The following is an 18217-nucleotide window of genomic DNA, read 5'->3' as shown; positions in this document are numbered from 1 at the left end:
TGCCCATGAAATAACAAAGCAATGTCTTGTCTCCTCCTGTAAAACTTTAGATGAGTCTTAGAGGGTGAAATGATGGTCATCACACACAGAAGGAGCCTTTCCAATGGAAAGGAGGCTTGTGTAAAGGAGGCCCTGCTTGTGTGTATAGATCACGTGTGACTTTCAGGGCACAGGGCTAGAAAGGCATAGCATCCGGCACAGGAAGGGCTCTGAGTCTCATCACACAGAGCTTGGACATTATCCCATCAGTAACAGGGAGACAGCATTGAAGATGGGCAGTGCTGTGATCTGACTTTGAGTGCAGAAATACCTTTCAGGCTGGGGAAGACTGGCCACAGAGCACATCAGCTACTGCAGCTGACTGTGCTTGCTTCCCTCTCACTGCCCTCTCACCACAGTGGTCCTCTCCTTAAAAGGGCATATCCATTCCTTCCTCTGAGTCTTTGAAGGCTCAGCACATTTCAAATGAACAGCACTGCCCATTCGCTCTGGTTCAAATACTTTTCCAGACCTCCCCTCCCTAATTTAAGTCACCCTGAGTTAATTCTCTCCTAGTTTACACAGCACTTAATCATTTTTTGTTCATCTACTTATGTTCTCATTTATGTTCCTTTCCAGAACATACTCTCTAAGAGAGAGCTTGCTCACTGGTGTCCCTGGCACCTTGTACTGTGCCTGGCACCTGGGTGATCATCAAGTGTCTGTTGAATGAACACACACACACACACACACACACACACACACACACAAAGTCTGAAAATAGATAAATCTGATAGAAAGGGTTTGGGATTTATTTTTTATTTTTTGTTAATCCTCACCCGAGGATTTTTTTATTATTATTTTTTTTTTGCCATTGGTTTTTAGAGAGGGTGAAAGGGAGGAGAGAGAGAATCATCGGTGTGAGAGAGACATATTTATTGATTGCTTCCTGTATGCACTCTCTGACAAGGGCCAGGGATTGAGCCTGCAACCCAGGAATGTGCACTTGACTGGGAATTAAACCTGAGGCCCTTCAGCGCAGGGGCTCACACTCTAACCATTGAGCACACCGGCCAAGATTGGGATTGGGATTTTTGAGATAAACGATAAAAGCCAGAACTAAGATTGTGTCTGTAGAAATTTAGAGGAGGAGACACTATATATAAGGGATATTTGGAGAGAGAATTGCTAATTCTCATATCAGATGCAAGCATTGTTGTAGAAATCTTATATGTACCTTGTGTTTCTGGCCTTAACAAGCATGTGTATAATGATGTTGAAAACATAAACTGGAACTAGAGGAGAAAAAGCCTGGGTAGAAGCAGAAAGGTCAATTCTGTTTTGGATTATTATTTTTTTAAATATATTTTTTATTAAGTTATTATTTTTGTACATATACCAATGCCCCTCCCCCTCCCATACGTACCCTCCCTCCCCAGAGTTTTGTGTCCAATGGTTGTACTTATATGCATGTATACAAGTCCTTCAGTTGATCTCTTATCTCCCCCAGATCTCCCCAGCCTCCCCACTGTAATTTGACAGTCTGCTTGTTGCTTTACTGTCTCTATATCTATCTTTTGGTTCTTCAGTTTATAATGTTCTTTATCATCCATAAATAAGTGAGGTCATGTGGTGTCTCTCTTTCATTGACTGGCTTGTTTCACTCAGCATGATGTTCTCCAATTCCATCCAGGTTGCTGCAAACGATGAGAATCTTTTCTTTTTTATGGCTGCATAATATTCCATTGTGTAAATGTACCATAGTTTTTAGATCCAATCATCTGCTGATGGGCACCTAGGCTGTTTCCAAATCCTAGCTATTGTAAATTGTGCTGCTATGAACATAGGGGTGCATATATTCTGTCTGGTTGATGTTTCTAGCTTCTTGGGATATATTCCTAGGAGTGGGATTACTGGGTCAAATGGGAGTTCCATTTTCAGTTTTTTGTGGAAGCTCCATACTGTTCTCCACAGTGGTTGCACCAGTCTACATTCCCACCAGCAATGCACGAGGGTTCCTTGTTTTGGATTATTTGAATCTGAAATTACTGGATATATTTAAGCTGAAGTATTCAAAGAGCATCTGAACATTCTGGCCTAATGCTAAAGAAATAGAGCTAGTTAGAAATACAACATTCCCAGAAAGGTAACGGCCTCTATCTGTTTCTCTCTACCCAAGATGGAATTGGCATCTTGTGGGAGAAAGCCAAATCCAGTACTGCCTGCAGTTTAAAGCCATGCATGGCAAAGGCAGGATCTTAGTCATGGAGGAAGAATGGTTTCAGGAGACTGACCGTAATGCCCACAGCGCTTGTATGTGGTCCAGGAGAGGCTCTAAATAAGTGATTTACTTCATCCATCCACTAAACTGGATGACTTGCATTTAAAAGCATTTTGGCATCCTTGGGCACAGTTACTGCCTGCATGATTGCAAATTAGTGTTTTCATTCCACGTTAGTGATTTCCTCTTATTCTTCTCCCAGGGGGATGGAAAATTGCTGTTGACTATTCTTGATATAAACCTCTGTATGCATTGCAACAGACTGGGTGCCAGAAACCTCCTGGCACTCATTTGGAAATTTCCCGTACACTCAGGATTTATATTTATAACATTTAATCTAACATCAAAATAAAACATTTTTCAGTTTAGTTTCTACTAGCCCAGAATCTCAATTTGGGAGTGCAGCAGCATCAAAGATTATTTTTCTATTTCAAATGTAAATTTTAAATTAAAATGTAAGAGGATGCCAGTTAGTTATATTCCCAGAGTCTGAATCTCAGATCTGAGAATGCCCACTGGACTTTGCTCATTTTTGCCTAATAATTTCTAGAAGTATCTGTCAAGGTTTAGGCTAGCTGTCTAAAACACAATTAATGTTTTAATCCTCTCCCCATGCTATGTTTTTATTGATTTATTTATTTGTTGCCTCTCATATGTGCCCCGACCAAGGATGGAACATGCAACCGTTTTGTGGACAGGATAACAGTCCAACCTCCTGAGCCGCCTGGCCAGGGCTAATCAGAATTAATTTAACCAGCCATCTCAAATTCACCGTGCATGTCTAGGATTTTCCTGAGGAACATTGGGGTTCTAGCCTAAAACACCCTATTCTCAAAGGCAGTTGGTCTCCTAAATTTGTACTCTGTACTCATCTCCCTAACAGAGTTTTAGAGCCTGCTCCTCAGGGTATGTTTTCTAAAACGTGTACATCATGTAAATGTGCGTCAGAACTAATATTGACACTTTGAAACATATGCAAAAATATTAATTAAAATGAGATTAATAATAATTTAAGTATCTTGCTAATTTTGATGGCTTTGGATTCTCATTAGCTAATATCTCAAGGCTCAATCTATAAATAGGGGGAGGCTCCTTCTTAACAATAGTGGACTTAAATCCAGATTTCAAACAGTCCCTTGATAAATTCTGTTATGACTTACGGAGGTCAGAGTCTTGGCAAATCTGATTCGAGTGTCCTTGCTTTTAATTCATTCCATGGCTGATGAAGAAACTTGTACTAACAATCAAAGTGTCTGCTCTGTCATTTTCTTATTGTTGATGGATTATCTTCAATCTGGGGTTTCTCTCCAGGAACCTTTTGAAGGCAACTTGTTTGTTTTGTCAAATTTAGTTAAAACCAGATTTTAGAATCAGAAACCTTTGTTTAATTGCCTCCCTCCCCCATCACAATATGTTGAAAGTAAAAGAACACGTGAGGAGGATGCATGTATGAAGGCCTTTGCCCACCCAAGGTGACGTGCAATCATGACCTGCAGACATACTGAATGAAGCTGCCAGGCTCAGTCAACTTATTACATATCGGCAGAGCTCCATTTAAAAAAATCTTTAGATAAGTATAAACAGTAGTTCTAATGCTGCCCTTCTTTCTCCCACCTTTCTCATCCTCCCACTGAGTCTAAAACACCTGAGGAGCCGGGGTCCGCCCACCTCTTTTTGAACAACTGTACATTCCTTCACTCGGGCTGCATCCAGAGAGCAGAAGGTGGCTGTTCTTTGTACTTTACCTTCAGGCACTGGCTGAGACCATCCAATCTGCCTGGAATGTAATTTTGGCTTGAAAGAACCAGAACTAATGGAAGAACAGAAGCAGCTTAACCCAAACTGTTTCTCATTCCACTGCCCTACAGAGAAGAGAGAGGAAGGAGGGGAAGTGGTGTGACTTCTATGCCGTAGCCCTTCTTTGAGGTTTGAACCATGGACAATTTTAATTGCACCTATAAAATGGCACCTTGGGCACTTCCAGGAATATAGTACATGTCTGGACTTGGGCAAGAATTGAGGTTTTTACTGTATAACATTGAGTGATTTTGAGGTTTTGGAAGCGATTCAATCAGTGTCCCTTTTGGGGTTGTTTCTTCCACCTTCCGGCCAGCTCCTGCTCACTGTGCCCTTTACACTTGCCTCCTGTCTCCATCAAAGCCCCAAGTAAGGTCTACATGGACTACAGTAGCACCAGCAGGCATTCCGCAGGGTAGAGAAGATTGTGACCTATAGTCCCTGGGTAATTCTTGTTCTTTGTGTGTCTGAAGGCAACTTTTGTGTTTCTTCATTCTTAGTGCTTCTGCTTCCCTTCTTAGTCCTGGCATGCAGTGTCAAGTTGCAGTTATTAATATATTTTCAAGAAAATAAGTGTTCCTATTATGTTTTATCTTTACATTTATATTTTGTTTTATTTTAAGATAATGACTTTTCAAGTTCCAGATTTCTCCTCTTTAGGGTGTTTTGTTTTTTTCTATGACTTCATAGCAAAATTGCAATCCTGATTATTTTGAATAACTGCAAATAACTAAACAGATTTAATTTTGATCATCTTATTCCACATATTGAGACAGAATATTTAAGTTGAATTAAGTATTAGTGACAACTGAGTAAGGAAGTTATGGTTGTGAAGCATGTGTAAGTAAAGTTCCTGTGGCAGGGCCATATGTGGCCCCTCTGGGAGACTGCTAGGTAATGCAAAGCCCGACGATGCTGTTTTCCAAGGCCTCTGTGTAGACATTGTGGGTAGCTGGTTAACTGAATTGTCTGTGTGGTGGTTTTTCAAGTGGTGAAGGTTTTAGGTGGAGTGACCATTTATTGGCTAAAACTTTTGAAGGGTTGAAGTATACTCTAGTTTAGCAAATGTGTTTGTGGAACCGTGCTCTGGAAACCAAGCTGTGTGATTTCGTGCCTTGGCATCGTCATCTGTAAAACTAGGGACCACACTAGCATCTGTTTTATACGATTAAATATAAAACAGAGCAATACCTGGCACATAGGAAGCTCCCGATGAATGCTGGCTGATAATTTATTAAGCATTAATCCCCCCAGTAAGGTTTGCCTACTGTCCCCACCTTCTGGTGGAGTGGACAGAGATCCCTTTGAGCTGCTTCATAGTGGGTGTCCTCAGCACTCATCTGGTTATCTGTGCAGAGCGAGGCTTCATGCGTATCTCTCTGCACAGGCGTGCCTGGTGCCGATGGGAGGTGCAGCATAGCGGCCAGTGGGGAAAAAGTGAGACACTCTGAGGAAAGGTTATGAGAGAGCTATGACATTGTGAAGAGGTGTGGTTATAGAGTCCTTCAGTGGGGGCTCACCTCCATGCTCCTCCCTTCTCTTAACTTTTGCCCAGGTTTGTCATGAACTTGGTCTTTCTTCTCAGTGATGGGCTGTTGTTGGGAGTGAGACATGGGAGATGTTTCTGCTTTGCCTTTCCTCATCTCAGACTCTCCACCGCCTCCTTCCACGCTCCCACAGCCTTGCCTTTTCCTTGGTAGAGGTCACAGGGGTTAGTTTGTGGTAGTTTTCAGGGACAGGTTACCTGAGAGTTTTAAAAACCCATGGCCTCTTAGTTTACTTTCCACATTCTGGTTCCTTTTCCTTACAAATTGAGTATTTATCAAGTCCTAAAAATATTAGTTATTTGGGGGGAAAAAAATAGCTAAGTATTAGGTATATTGGCTATTTGGAAGTTAACAATATTAACAAAATAATTTCTGTTCATACAATCAAATAATCTTATTATCTTTGGTTTCCTGGGCTGAGAACAAAGCTACTCCAATTGCAAATGATTATTAAAATCCCCTTTTGTGTAAGGTAGCCTGTCAACTACTTTAGGAAATGCAAAGAAGAATAAAGCAGGCTACACAGAGCTTATGTTTAAAGCCAACATTACCAAAGCTGGTAAACCAACCCGGTCTTGTCTTCTACACCTTGGATGACCAGATTCCCCTTGACTAGGACATGTGCCTTCCTCCCTCCATCTCCTCTGTTTCTTGCCCACTTCAGCTCCTTCAATCAAAAGGATCAGTTCTTGCCCAGCCGGTATGATTCAGTGGTTGAGCATCAACCTATGAACCAGGAGGTCATGGTTCAATACCTGGTCAGGGCACCTGCCTGGATTTCAGGCTCCATTGCCAGTGTAGGGCTGCAGGAGGCAGCCAATCAATAAGTCTCTCTCATCATTGAGTTTCTACCTCTTTCTCCCTTTCCCATCTACTTTGAAATCAATTAAAAAAAAACACATAGTTTTTAAAATCAGCTCCTGTGAATAACTGCTTGTTGTTGTTTTTTTGGTTGTTTTTTTGTTTGTTTGTTTTGTTTTACTAATTAGAAGCCCTTCAAACAGCGAGCAGCCATCCTTTGTTTATTTGGACGAGGTATACTCAGGGATAGAACAGTGTTCAGGGTTAAAAGTGGTTACAGGGCTGAGAATTCCTGCGTATTCTTTCTGCTTACCCTGGTCTGTGCAAAGCTGTCTGCAAACGGGAGGGGGGATTTACCTCTTGTGTGAGACCCTGACCCTGTGCTTGTGCCCGGAGCAGGCGCATAGTTTTTATGTGCGCCTGTTAGTTTGAATTTGTGATACTGATCTGCTTTTTGTCCTTGCTGACGGTTATTATATCTTAATGGGCGAAACACGACTCTAATGATCCTTGTGTATATAATTCTTGGAGTACAGAGCAGGCACCAGAGGACCACATAAAAATGTTTGCCTCAATTTCCCTGCAAAAAGGAGCCCAGAAACCAGACTTGACCAAGTAACAGATTTTTAAAGGTAAAGGAACCCAATAAAATTACCAGCTTTTCACAGCGTGTGTCTACTTCCTTTCGGCATATTGTGAGGTGTAGGTGAAATATTCTAGCTGAACTGACAGTGTGAGTCGGAATAACTAAGGAGAGAGAGAGATAAAAGTAAAACCCACCAGCAATGATTGATATTGCAGTAGCAATGAGTTGTTGGGGTCTCCCCTTTGTGGATTTGACACTTCACCTTTCTGACACCATCTGCAGGCGTGTTGGTATAATGAGCCCTGTACACAGGGAACAAAAGCTAGGATTACTTGGAATTACTGTATCAGGGCTTTGAGGTGTGCTGTAGAATTGTGTAAGCTGGGATTTGCTTATTCAACTTACAAGATAAAAGGTGTGTATGGGTGCATGAGTGTGTGAGGAAGAGGCAGACAGATCAAGAGAAACAGAGTATGATTTTAAAGTAGAAAATGGATGGCACTATCCGATCCTAGGTAACTCCAAAATTAGTTTAATGATTGATTTCTTTTGATATCGTAATAATCAGTTAACTTATTAAATGGGTTTGTGTAATGCTTATCAGTGTGATGGTTAAGTGTCTTTAAGAGTTAATTTTCTAATACGCCGCCCCAGAATTTTAGGGAATAGAATTATCAAGTATTGATTCTGTCCTTATGTAGGAATTTAAACTGTTTTGGTAAATAGGAGGCACAATTGAGTACATGCAAGACAATTCTCCTGGAAGAACTGGGACTTAAGCTTTTTTGTTGTGTTTTGTTTTTCACTTTTTAGACATTTGGCCAATAACCTAACCTCCTCCTTTGACCATTGTGTAGGATAGAAATAATAGAGATAATTTAATATTCTTAAGCTCATGTGCTCAACCCAAAGATCTCTTCATAGTGCTCCTTCCACTTGTGGATTTTATTTTACATTTACTTTTATTATAAGATCCTTACATGGAAGATGAGAAGCTTCAGTGGAGTACTTGGTGCTGGCCCTAAACTGCTCTGTCATCTACTTCTTCCTTCACCACTCATTTCCTCTCTCCCATTCCTTCCCTATGACCTGGGGGTGGGGGTAGAGGTGAGAAGATCACTTGGGATGTCCAGCTCTTAAGTTCCTTTGCCTACTTCTGTGGGTAACCCAAAGCTCTTCCCTCACGTCTAGGCACAAAGCCTCTGAGTAGTTTATACTCGTTTCCTCAGTCGAGAGCTAGCTAGTGATACAACTCTGTATGCTCTCTTTGTGTTTCTCCTCTGTTCCTGTTCTTTCTGTCCATAGGACTCAAGTTTTTGTTCCCTTTGGCCACTGGAGGGGGTTTGAAACTAATGGTTCCAAGTTTTGATGTGTCCTATCCTATGTAATAAAATGCTAATATGCAAATTATCCCTCAGGAATTCGACCAGCCAGGAGTCTGACCACTCATTATGATGGGCAGTGACCACCTGGGGGCAGCGCAGAATGAAGAAAGGCCCTGGCCAGCAGCCAGCAACCAGGGAAAGGAAGGCCCCAATGGGCCCTGATCGCTGGCCAGGCCTAGGGACCCTACCCGTGCACTAATTTTGTGCAGTGGGCCTCTAGTGTATTATAACTCTATCCAATTTATTCTCCCACTTGTAACTGCTCAGTGCTTCCTTGCAATATATCAGGTGCACTGCAGACTCCTCATCATGGCATTAATAATCTCACAATCTCTTTCTCCAGACTAGGTTGGAATTTACCTCCTTAGTCCAATTAATTGATGCTTTCTTCAAGCCAACATTGAACTACCTGCCATTGCCTGCAAGTTCCATTAGCCTGTCTGCATCTGCTTTTTCCATTGGGAATGTCCCACATCCTTCCAGTCGATGCTCACTGGCCATGGCTTGGGATGAATTTAGCTTAATTAATGGTGATTAATAAATGGGTGTTCCAGGTGTCTTCCTGAAGCCATATAACAATTGAATATTTACTGGTAACCTTTTCCCTAAGATGCTATTTTAAAAGTTTTTGAAGGTCAAGAATGAAGTGGAAAATATTTTTCTTAAAATATGAGAAAATTCACTTGTTATACTTAGTTATGTTTTGGTATGGAATATTTGGTCAAGCAATGCACCTATACTAAGGGCATAATTATGCAACTGTACTAACTAAACCTTGATTTTATTTTGTTTTGTTTTGTTAATTCTCATGAAGGATTTTATTATTATTATTATTAATTTTTAGAGAGAGTAGGAGGGAGAGAGAGAGATAGAGAAAGAGATCAATGTGATAGAGACAATCGATTGGTTGCCTCCCTCACACACCCCAGCTGGGGCTGGGTACAGAACCTGTAACCCAGGTATGTGCATGGGCTGACACTCTAACCACTGAGCAACCCTGGACAGGGCTAAACCTTGATTTTTATTTTTTTTTAACATGGATAAATGGGGGTGGGCAAACCACCTTAATTCAGATACATTTCCATATTATTTTATCTGTCAACATATTATCCCTTTCTAATGTACTATGTTTTCTTTTTCAAGACCCCATGCTTTCTTTATCAGGAAACTTTGATGCCTGTTCCAGTTGGTTGAGCATGGGCCCATGCACTGAGGTCACCGGTTCAATTTCTAGTAGGGCACTTGCCTGAGGTTGCGGGCTCAGTCCCCATGAGAGAGTATGCAGAAGGCAGCCACTTGATGTTTCCTTCACTCATTGGGGATTCTCTCTCTCCCTCTCCCATACTCTTTCAAATTAAGCTTTTAAAATATCTAATAACAAAGAAAAGAAAAGAAACTTTGACATTTAGCAGAAGGACTCATCAGCCTTTGGGATTCCTGTACCATCTTTCCTATCCACAAATATTTACTTTATTCCTATTACAACCCAGGTATTCTGCTGGGAACAGGGTTTATCAAGATGCATAGAATGATCCCTGACTATAAGGACATACCATTCAATGGGAGAGGAAACTGTTATGCAACATACCATACTTCAGGTTCTTAAAATAAGAATAGAGTACTATACCATGGAAGAGGCAAAGAGTGAGGATTAAGGATCCCAAGATTGAGAGGATTCTTCCAGGGCAGAAAACCTTGCATCAGGGCCTTGGATGATGAGGGTGGGAAAGGCAGAAAGTGTGGCATGTTCAGAAATGGGGAGCTGTCCAATCTGGCTGGAGCACAGTGTATATGGGAGAAATGGAAGTAGTAGGAAATGAGACTGGAAGTGTAGCTGGGGGGCAGGAAGTGGGTGGGCTTAAAAATCAGGCCAAAAAGCTTGGGTTTCACCCAATATTTAAAGGAAAGACATCCAAGGTATTTTAAACATCAAAGTAAAATTTTGAGACTCGTGTTTTCAAAAAATAGCTTTGGTGGTATGATGAAGGGTATATTAGTGAGAAAGATGGAAACTAGAGATAAAATTAGGTTAACATTCTGAATGGACCCGAAGCCTTCTTATATTAACCTTAAGACATATTTGATACATTATTTTTGTAGCGTTATCTGTGCATATGCCTTTTCTATTAATAATGCTTTTTTAAAGTTGAACCTCCTACCTTAAACACTCAAGAATTCTGGAAAATTTGTGTATAGCAAGCTACTCAGTAGTTGTAGTCTTCTTTCTCTAATTCTTTCCAGATGTTAGAGCAAATAAGGCATTAACAAACATTAAAACACATGAACAATGTGTATATTTAAAATCCTAATAGTCATAGTTCATAGATACCACTTTGAGTTTATATGCTCTCTGTGCAATGCCAAGCATACACATTACCTCCCTTAATATTTTCAGTAAGTGTTATTGTTTATAGGTATTATGTTTTATGGGTATATGTTTTGTATGTTTGAGGTTGACAGTTTAACCTGCCCAGGATCACATAGTGAGGATGTCTTGATCCCTTCATGATAATCATCTTGGTCTTTTTCTGTACCCTGTGCTTGTTTCTTCACCAGAAAAAGAAATTTCCTTTTGCAGTTACCTCTCCCTGAAATGCTCTTCTCCCAGACATTTGAAGAACTGACCCCTTCAGTGCATAGCTAAAATGTGACCTCCTCATAGAAGCCTTCATCAATCATTCTATCTAATGTCACTCATTTCTCTATTTTACTTTCTTCATAGTGTATCAGTATCTGAAACAATTTACTTGTTTTTTTTTTCCTTCCACTAAGCTACAGTATAAATGTCGAGAGGTCAAGTGTTTTGAATATCTTATATACTTTTGATATATATATAATCACAGCATTTTAGAACGGTTTTTAGAACTTAGTACACATTCAACAAATGTTTACTCAAGGGATGGGTGAATGAGCAACCAAATGTCTCCAGAGCCCATGATTGTGCTTCTGCCCCGTGCTTGCTAGATGTGTTCTTTCTGCCACCAGGCCCACTGGAGAGGCACTGGCTGACCATAAACTATCCAATTTTGTATCTGGGACCCATACTATTCACTTTAAAAACAAACAAACATTTTTATTGATTTCAGAGAGGAAGGGAGAAGAAAGAGAGAGAAACATCAATGATGAGAATCATTGATCAGCTGCCTCCTGCACAACCTGCTAGGGATTGAGCCTGCAACCAAGGTACATGCCCTTGACCAGAATTGAACCTGTGAATTCTCAGTCTGTGGGCAATGCTCTAATCACTGAGCCAAACCAGCTAGGGCCTGATTCACTTTTAAAACAAAATATTTACTCTCCAAGAAAAGAAACCCGCAGATATTCTCTTTCTCATTCGTAAGGGTTCTTAATTATAACTACTCTTATTTAGTTCATAATATAGTAACTAAGATGTATGATTAAAAGTGAATATTTCTGATACATTACTTAGAATTTCACCTTTTCTCATTGCATTACTGTTGGCTGATTTTTGTAGGAGAGTGTTGGAATTGACATTTAAAAAACAAAACATTGTTCCAGGCCAGTTTCTGTTTTTTTAAAGCAACTTATTAAAAGTACCTAGTCTATCCAACAAATTAGTGAATTCATATTATCTCCATGTACAAAGAACAGTGCTGGGAGGGTAAATTCTTTCTCAAACTACATTTTCCTTTGTGGTTTCAGATTGGCCTTTTCAGAAGGGTAATTTTTCTTTGTCTTGGTAGAATCTGAGATGACTGACTTTGTCTCTAGCGTGCTAACCTCTTCTTTTCTCACTAGCCCATGTATCTGGGAATAGCTTGCTGACTAACTCCTAAGTTAGAGAAAGGCGGCCTGTGAAGGAATTTTAAGTACATTTCTCGGTGTCCTGTGAAGTTACATGATCTTAGCTGAGTTAATTAACTTTGTTAAAATTGTATAAAGGGATTCATATGATTCTAAATTACAGAAGAAGCAAAGCAATTTGAAAGCAACCTGCCCTTTACCTTGATCCCTACCTTCTCTGAAAACCATGGTGTAATGCCAACGAATAGAATAATGGTTGACGAGCAGAATTTTAAGGCATTCTAAATATCACTGGTTGGTTTAATAAAATTAATTAGCCTGCCACAGAGAAAATTTACTAGCGTGCTGGTTAATTTCACAATGTAAAGTCAGAGAAGGGAGGTGGGGTTGAGGGAACAAACCTTATTAGTTTTGAATAATTATTTAAAGATGTGGAGCAGCCTATTTCAAACACTTTGATTGCCAAATGCATTAAGACTTTAAATTCAGCATTTGTATCCTGGTATATAAGGAAAGGAATCTCTCTAGATGAAATCATAAGCATATCAGTTAACAGCTAAGTGACTTATTTAAGATACAGAACAACAAGAGGAATCCTAATAAAACCATGGGAATGAAAATTTGCCTTAAGACCAACTCTTGGGAGGTTTCCATAATCTTAATTTGCCATTGATGCAATTATTGCTCTTTCTTGTCTTTTTAATCCAAACAAGATGTTTGCAGTGGCCATGGAAAGGTGCCTAAAATCACATGGCTGAATTCATTTAATTTGCCAACATTGTCCTTTTTCTCTCTTTCTTCCTGGTAATGGGCAAGAGTCAGTTCTGGTGCATTAGGTACTAAATCTCTTCAATTACCAGCCGGGAAGAAAGATTTAAAAATGTGCTTTAAACCTACAAACTGATTTAGTTTTAAATCACATACACTTCTCCCGTGGAGCCTAAATTAAACTGCAGAAAGGACACAGAGCTCAAGAAATTGAACCGGGCGGGGCCAGGGCTCAGGCCAGCAATAGCAGCTAACCATTTTGGTTTCTTTTCCCAGAGCCCTAATGCAAAAGGAAAGAGACAGGACATGCTGAAAGACACACCTTGTACAAGAAAGGGCGATATTGTATTGTTTGGGAGCTAGGCACAGAATAAACGTTAGCATGGGGGAGTCTAATCAAAGCTGTTATTCTTTTTTCTCCCTTTTTGGGTGCTCGGCAGCCATTTTCAATGTGGATGACTCTGTGGTTGATCTGGAGACCCTGGCGGCCTTATATGAAAATGTGAGTATCAAAGCCATTCTGAGCAGGAGTTTTTATATTTCCATGTCTTTACTAATAAACAAACAAACAAATAAATAAATAAATAAATAAATAATAAAATATTAAGGTCTGAAAATAATGGTTACAAGTGACTCCATCCTGAAAAATTGCTGAGCCATGCATTCATGTTCTTTGGTGGTAAGCATTTTGGATGAGGTGAAGGCACAGAAAGAAATGTATGCAGAAGGCAGCCACTTGATGTTTCAATGTAAGCTCAAATAAGAGCAGACATGAGAAAAGCACAAGGTTTCTCACCTTCACTGTGGTATCTAAGTTAGGAGATCACTTTGCACACCAGCAAGGGAGGGTGGCTCAAGGTGGAGTCCACTTCTGTGCCGTGTAACTCAGCCCTGTGGCCTGCTATCAGAGTTAACGAAGGTAAGCTACTGACTCGATGTTGGTGTACACCAGTGTCTTCCTATGAGGAAGGGAAACACTAGTACCAGCCAGGAGGATTACTTTTAGTCCAAGTGAGCTGACAGTGTTGAATGTGGGGAGTAGCATAGGATGGTGAGTGTGTGTTCTGGATTTAGAATCAGACAGGTTTAGCTCTATCATTGACTGCTGAGCTACTTTGGGCCATTTAAATTCCTTAAGCCTGTCTGCTTATCAGTGCAACAAGAATTCTAATGTGCTCTACTTGATTTTATGAGCATTAAAAGATAATTCAATATATGTAGCAGTAGGAATGTATTTTGAAAACAAACAGCACTATACACATATATGGTCTTTAAATTTGGGCTGTATGTGGAAATAACGAGCACAATTACCGGTTTTCTGGACAGTTCCCTACACATTTTTATATCTTTTACATGTATCAAGAGTTGTCTAGTACTACTGGGTGGGAATTTCTCACGTTTCCATCAGTAAGGCTATCATTAAAACACAAGAAGGTGCACAAATACGAGGCCATCAGGAGCTGACATTCCTTTGTTGAGAGAGATTGCGAGTCAGTCTCTGTACCAGGTATTTCGTGGCTCCAGTGGAATCACCTATATAATGAGGATAAGTGGTTGTGTTAAAGGACTTCGCAGAAGGCAAAGTGCCTTTCTAATGCTTTTTGTTGTTACCCTGTGCTTGGAGCTGTATACATGGTCAGTACTTGTTAGCTCACAGTAGAGGTAAGCTGCATCCAACTGAAATAGTTGGATACATTGAAAAAGTGTGCAACTAAATGCCAAAATGAGCAGTATAAACAAGGAATGCTAAAAAAAAAAAAAAAAAAAAAAAAAAAAAAAAAAAAAAGTCAGAAGCCTATATAAGTTAGAGGGCTTTTGAGAGTCAGAAAGCAAATGCTAAGGACAACTTGACCCTTATCTGCTTATGGGCAAACAGAGAGAGGATTCAAAGGCAGCAGCCCAATGTCCTGGCTTCTATAATCAGCTGATATCACTTGTTATGACCATTTGCATTAGCCAGGGACTCTCAAACATTCGAATGCACCAGAATCACTTGGGAGGCTTGCTGGATCCCACCCCTAGAGTTTCTTAAATCTATGGTAGGGCCAAAATTTTGCATTTCTAACTAGTGACAAGTGGGACTGATGCTGCTGGTTCAAAGACCACACTTTGAGACATATTGCTTTAGACCAGCAATTTTCAACCAGCGTACCATGGCACACTGGCGTACTGTAAGAATTTTTTAAACATGCAATGCCTAACTATTTAGTCAGGGGCACTGACCTCTTTTTCCTTAGATTGTCAAGGGGAAAAAAAATGACAACAGCCAATACAACAATAGCCATCTGGTTTGAGTGAATCAAAATCATACCTGTTTCTTTTTGTCATATTGGCAAAAAAATATAGTTTTTTTGGTGTGCAGTAGAATTTTAGTAATTAGTTTATATGTGCTGGGAGATGAATTATTGCTTGATTCTCAGTGCTTATTATTTTGTTTGTGTTTTGTTCTGTTTCTTTTTTAACACAGAGAGCCCAAGAAGATGAATTGGTTAAAATAAGAAAGTATTATGAGACATCCAAAGAGGAAGAATTGAAGCTGCTGGACAAACCTGAGCAGTAAGGAGGCTTGAACACTTTTCTGTTGGGCCCCAGTGCAGCCCCTCTCTCCCTCCCTCCCAGCTCTGAGCAATCACCTCTAAGCTGTGCAGTGAGCTAAGCCTCAGCTCTGCCATGCCTCTGACCTATTGTCTGTAGCAGAATGACATGCCTGCTGGGAAAAGCACCAGGGAGATTTGTGCTGCTGGATAGAATATTTCTCAACCCCTCTCCCCACCCTCATGACTGCCCTTTCTCATTCTAGCAACTTATTAATTCCTCCTAGACTAAACATTCTGGCCAAAAGGGTAACTGAGGAAGGAAGAAGTCATTGCTCTGTTTAAGGTTTTGCTGATGCAGTTGAGAAGATATGTCGGAGCACAGCACTGAATTTGATTTTCCTAAGTGGCACATCCAGTAAACGCAGCCTGAATGTGTCAGCTTCCCCCCAGACTTCTCCACCTGCTCTGCCCAGTTTAGATGTGACTTTTTCATCCTCTCTTGGAGTGTGCTTTTCTCTCCATTCACTATCTAGTGTTTTGCTCTATAGTTTAGGGTGTCTGTCCACACCCTTTGAAAACCCAGAACTCTAATGTGTAACTGAGTGACTCTTGTCCTTGGCTGGGCACTTAGGTCTGCAAACCAGGGAGAAGCTCCTGCGGCACTGCAGCCCCCAGGTCCCACCAAAGACTCAAAGTCCAAACTTTGTGCACATTTGGGTCCAAAGCAGACACAGGGCTCCTTAGCCTATTGCTGTTTTGAGTGCTTCATATCCAATTCAGGCCACCTCTCTCAGCCTGGAGATGAGGCAAGGGAAACAAAGAGAGGAGTGATCAAGTTTAGGCTAATGAGTCAGCCCTGGAGGCATCTGAGGTTTGGTGGCTTGTACAGAAACCTTCCTGCCTTGCCCTTGGGTCCTTTAGAACAGCGGTTGCCAACCTTTCGGACCTCACTGACCACCGGTTGGCAACCGCTGCTCTAGAATGCATCTCTTCCCCTGGATGCCTGGGCTGAGGAGGGGATTTCTAGGGTTATTCAGTCATTAACAAACCTCCAGGATACTTTTGGGAACCTTAGGTGAATTGTTCTTACATAGGTCAGAACGCCCGGCCCCAGTTAGTCCATGAAGCCTAGTAGTGAATCGATGCAAACAGAGTTCCACTGGCCTTCTGCTCCACCAGCCTGAGCCATCCTCTTTATAAGCCCCCACTGCTGGGGAATTCCGTGGTCCACTCTCAAATCGTATTTCTTAATAAATAAACTAATCCCCACTAACGAGCTAATCACTGAAAAGTGAGTAATGATGGAATATTTGGACATTGACACAGCTTGGGGTGCTATTACAAAATACCCTAAACTGGTTAACTGATAAACAGCAGGAATTTATTTCTCACAGTTCTAGAGGCTGGAAGTCTAAGATCAGGATGTCCAGATAGGACTGCTGACTTCTCTTTGTATAATCACATAGTCGAAAGCAAAGAAAGGAAGCAAGCTCTTGTGTTTCTGGGCGTTAATTGCACTCTTGCAGGTTCTACCCTTGTGACCCCTCATCACTGGGGCAAAATATTTACTCCCTAACAAGGATAAGCTTTTGATTAGGGCCAACTATACCACCTTGAGCAATGATACTCTAAGCCTAGAGTTGTCAGATTTTTCCTGTAGGGAGCCAGATAGTAATTATTGTATTTTAGGCTTTGTGGGCCCTACGATCCATTGGAACTATTCAAGCCTGCTGTTGTAGTGCAAAAGCAACCACAGGCAATGCATAAATAAATGGGTGTGACTGTGTCCCAATAAAATTGTATTTACGGACACTGAGATTTTAACTTTATGTATTTTTCTACTGATGTTTTTCAAACATTCAAAATTGTTAAAGCCATTCTTAATTGATAGGCCATACAAAACAAGTGGTGGGCTGAATTTGGCTGAGGGCTGTTATTTTTAACACCTGCTCTAAGTTATGAGCATGGCCAACCCAGTGAAATGAATATTTGGTTTTTGTTACTGGGAGTATTTCCCTTTTCCTTTTGTGTTAATGCCTTTCTAGCATTAATTTTTTTAAGGTTAATTGCACACAATAATGGTGGCAGGTAATTAACATATTACTTTTTTTTTTAGATTTTTAAAATGATTTTTAGAGAAAGAAGAAGGGAGAGGAGGAGAGAGACAAATCAATCAGTTACTTCCTGCACACATCCCAGTGGGGAATCCCAGACGTGCCCTGACCTGGAATTGATTCAGTGACGCCTCAATTCCTAGAACGAGGCCTAACCAACTGAGCCACACCAGCCAGGGCTACATATACCTTACTATTCCTGCTTTCTCTCCTAATGATTTGGATAGAAGCCCATTTTTTAAAGTTTGTAATTGGTCACTGTAACAGCTTCCTGGACATGCTAAGGTGTGACTGACAGCAAAGAGGCCTGTGTGTTGTCCTGGTAAGGTGATGTGCCTGGGCTCAGTTGCTGGAGGGAAAGGCGCAGAGATGGGGAGTTCAGGCCTGAGTGAATGCCACCTTTGCTTTCTGTCTCCTGCACAGTACAGCGTTTGTTTGATCTATGCCAGAGTTTGATTTTCTGGCAACTCCTTTGCCATTAACTCCAAGTTAGTTGACTATACGCATATTGTGCATACTGGAAAATATGAAGTCTCGGCTTTACAATTTCCTAAGAACCATGTGATGCCCGGTCCTATAAATCATAGCACGGAGAGGCTGGCCTCATTACTCACCTCATCAGCTTTCTTGCACTCCAGTGCCAGGTTTAGAAAGCCA

The 18217-nt window shown here is 40.8% G+C and overlaps 1 protein-coding gene across 4 annotated transcripts in view; it reads left to right on the top strand.

Annotated features, from left to right (window-relative positions):
- The window catches only part of FMN1 (formin 1), a 373318-nt gene that overhangs the window by 215274 nt on the left and 139827 nt on the right, over positions 1-18217 (top strand). For 3 of the 4 annotated variants that reach the window (XM_036446920.2, XM_036446936.2, XM_045583848.1), the window contains 2 exons: positions 13350-13411; positions 15377-15465. In XM_036446920.2, coding sequence (XP_036302813.1) covers positions 13350-13411; positions 15377-15465 — 151 coding nt within the window. Of the gene's footprint in view, positions 1-10932; positions 11511-13349; positions 13412-15376; positions 15466-18217 lie in introns of those variants that run through there. The other variant, XM_036446945.2, reaches the window with a different exon arrangement.

This window comes from Pipistrellus kuhlii, unplaced genomic scaffold, assembly GCF_014108245.1.
Source record: "Pipistrellus kuhlii isolate mPipKuh1 unplaced genomic scaffold, mPipKuh1.p scaffold_m20_p_1, whole genome shotgun sequence".
Lineage (NCBI taxonomy): Eukaryota > Metazoa > Chordata > Mammalia > Chiroptera > Vespertilionidae > Pipistrellus > Pipistrellus kuhlii.
Note: the sequence above shows the minus strand (reverse complement) of the source record. Positions and strands in the feature narration are given on the sequence as shown.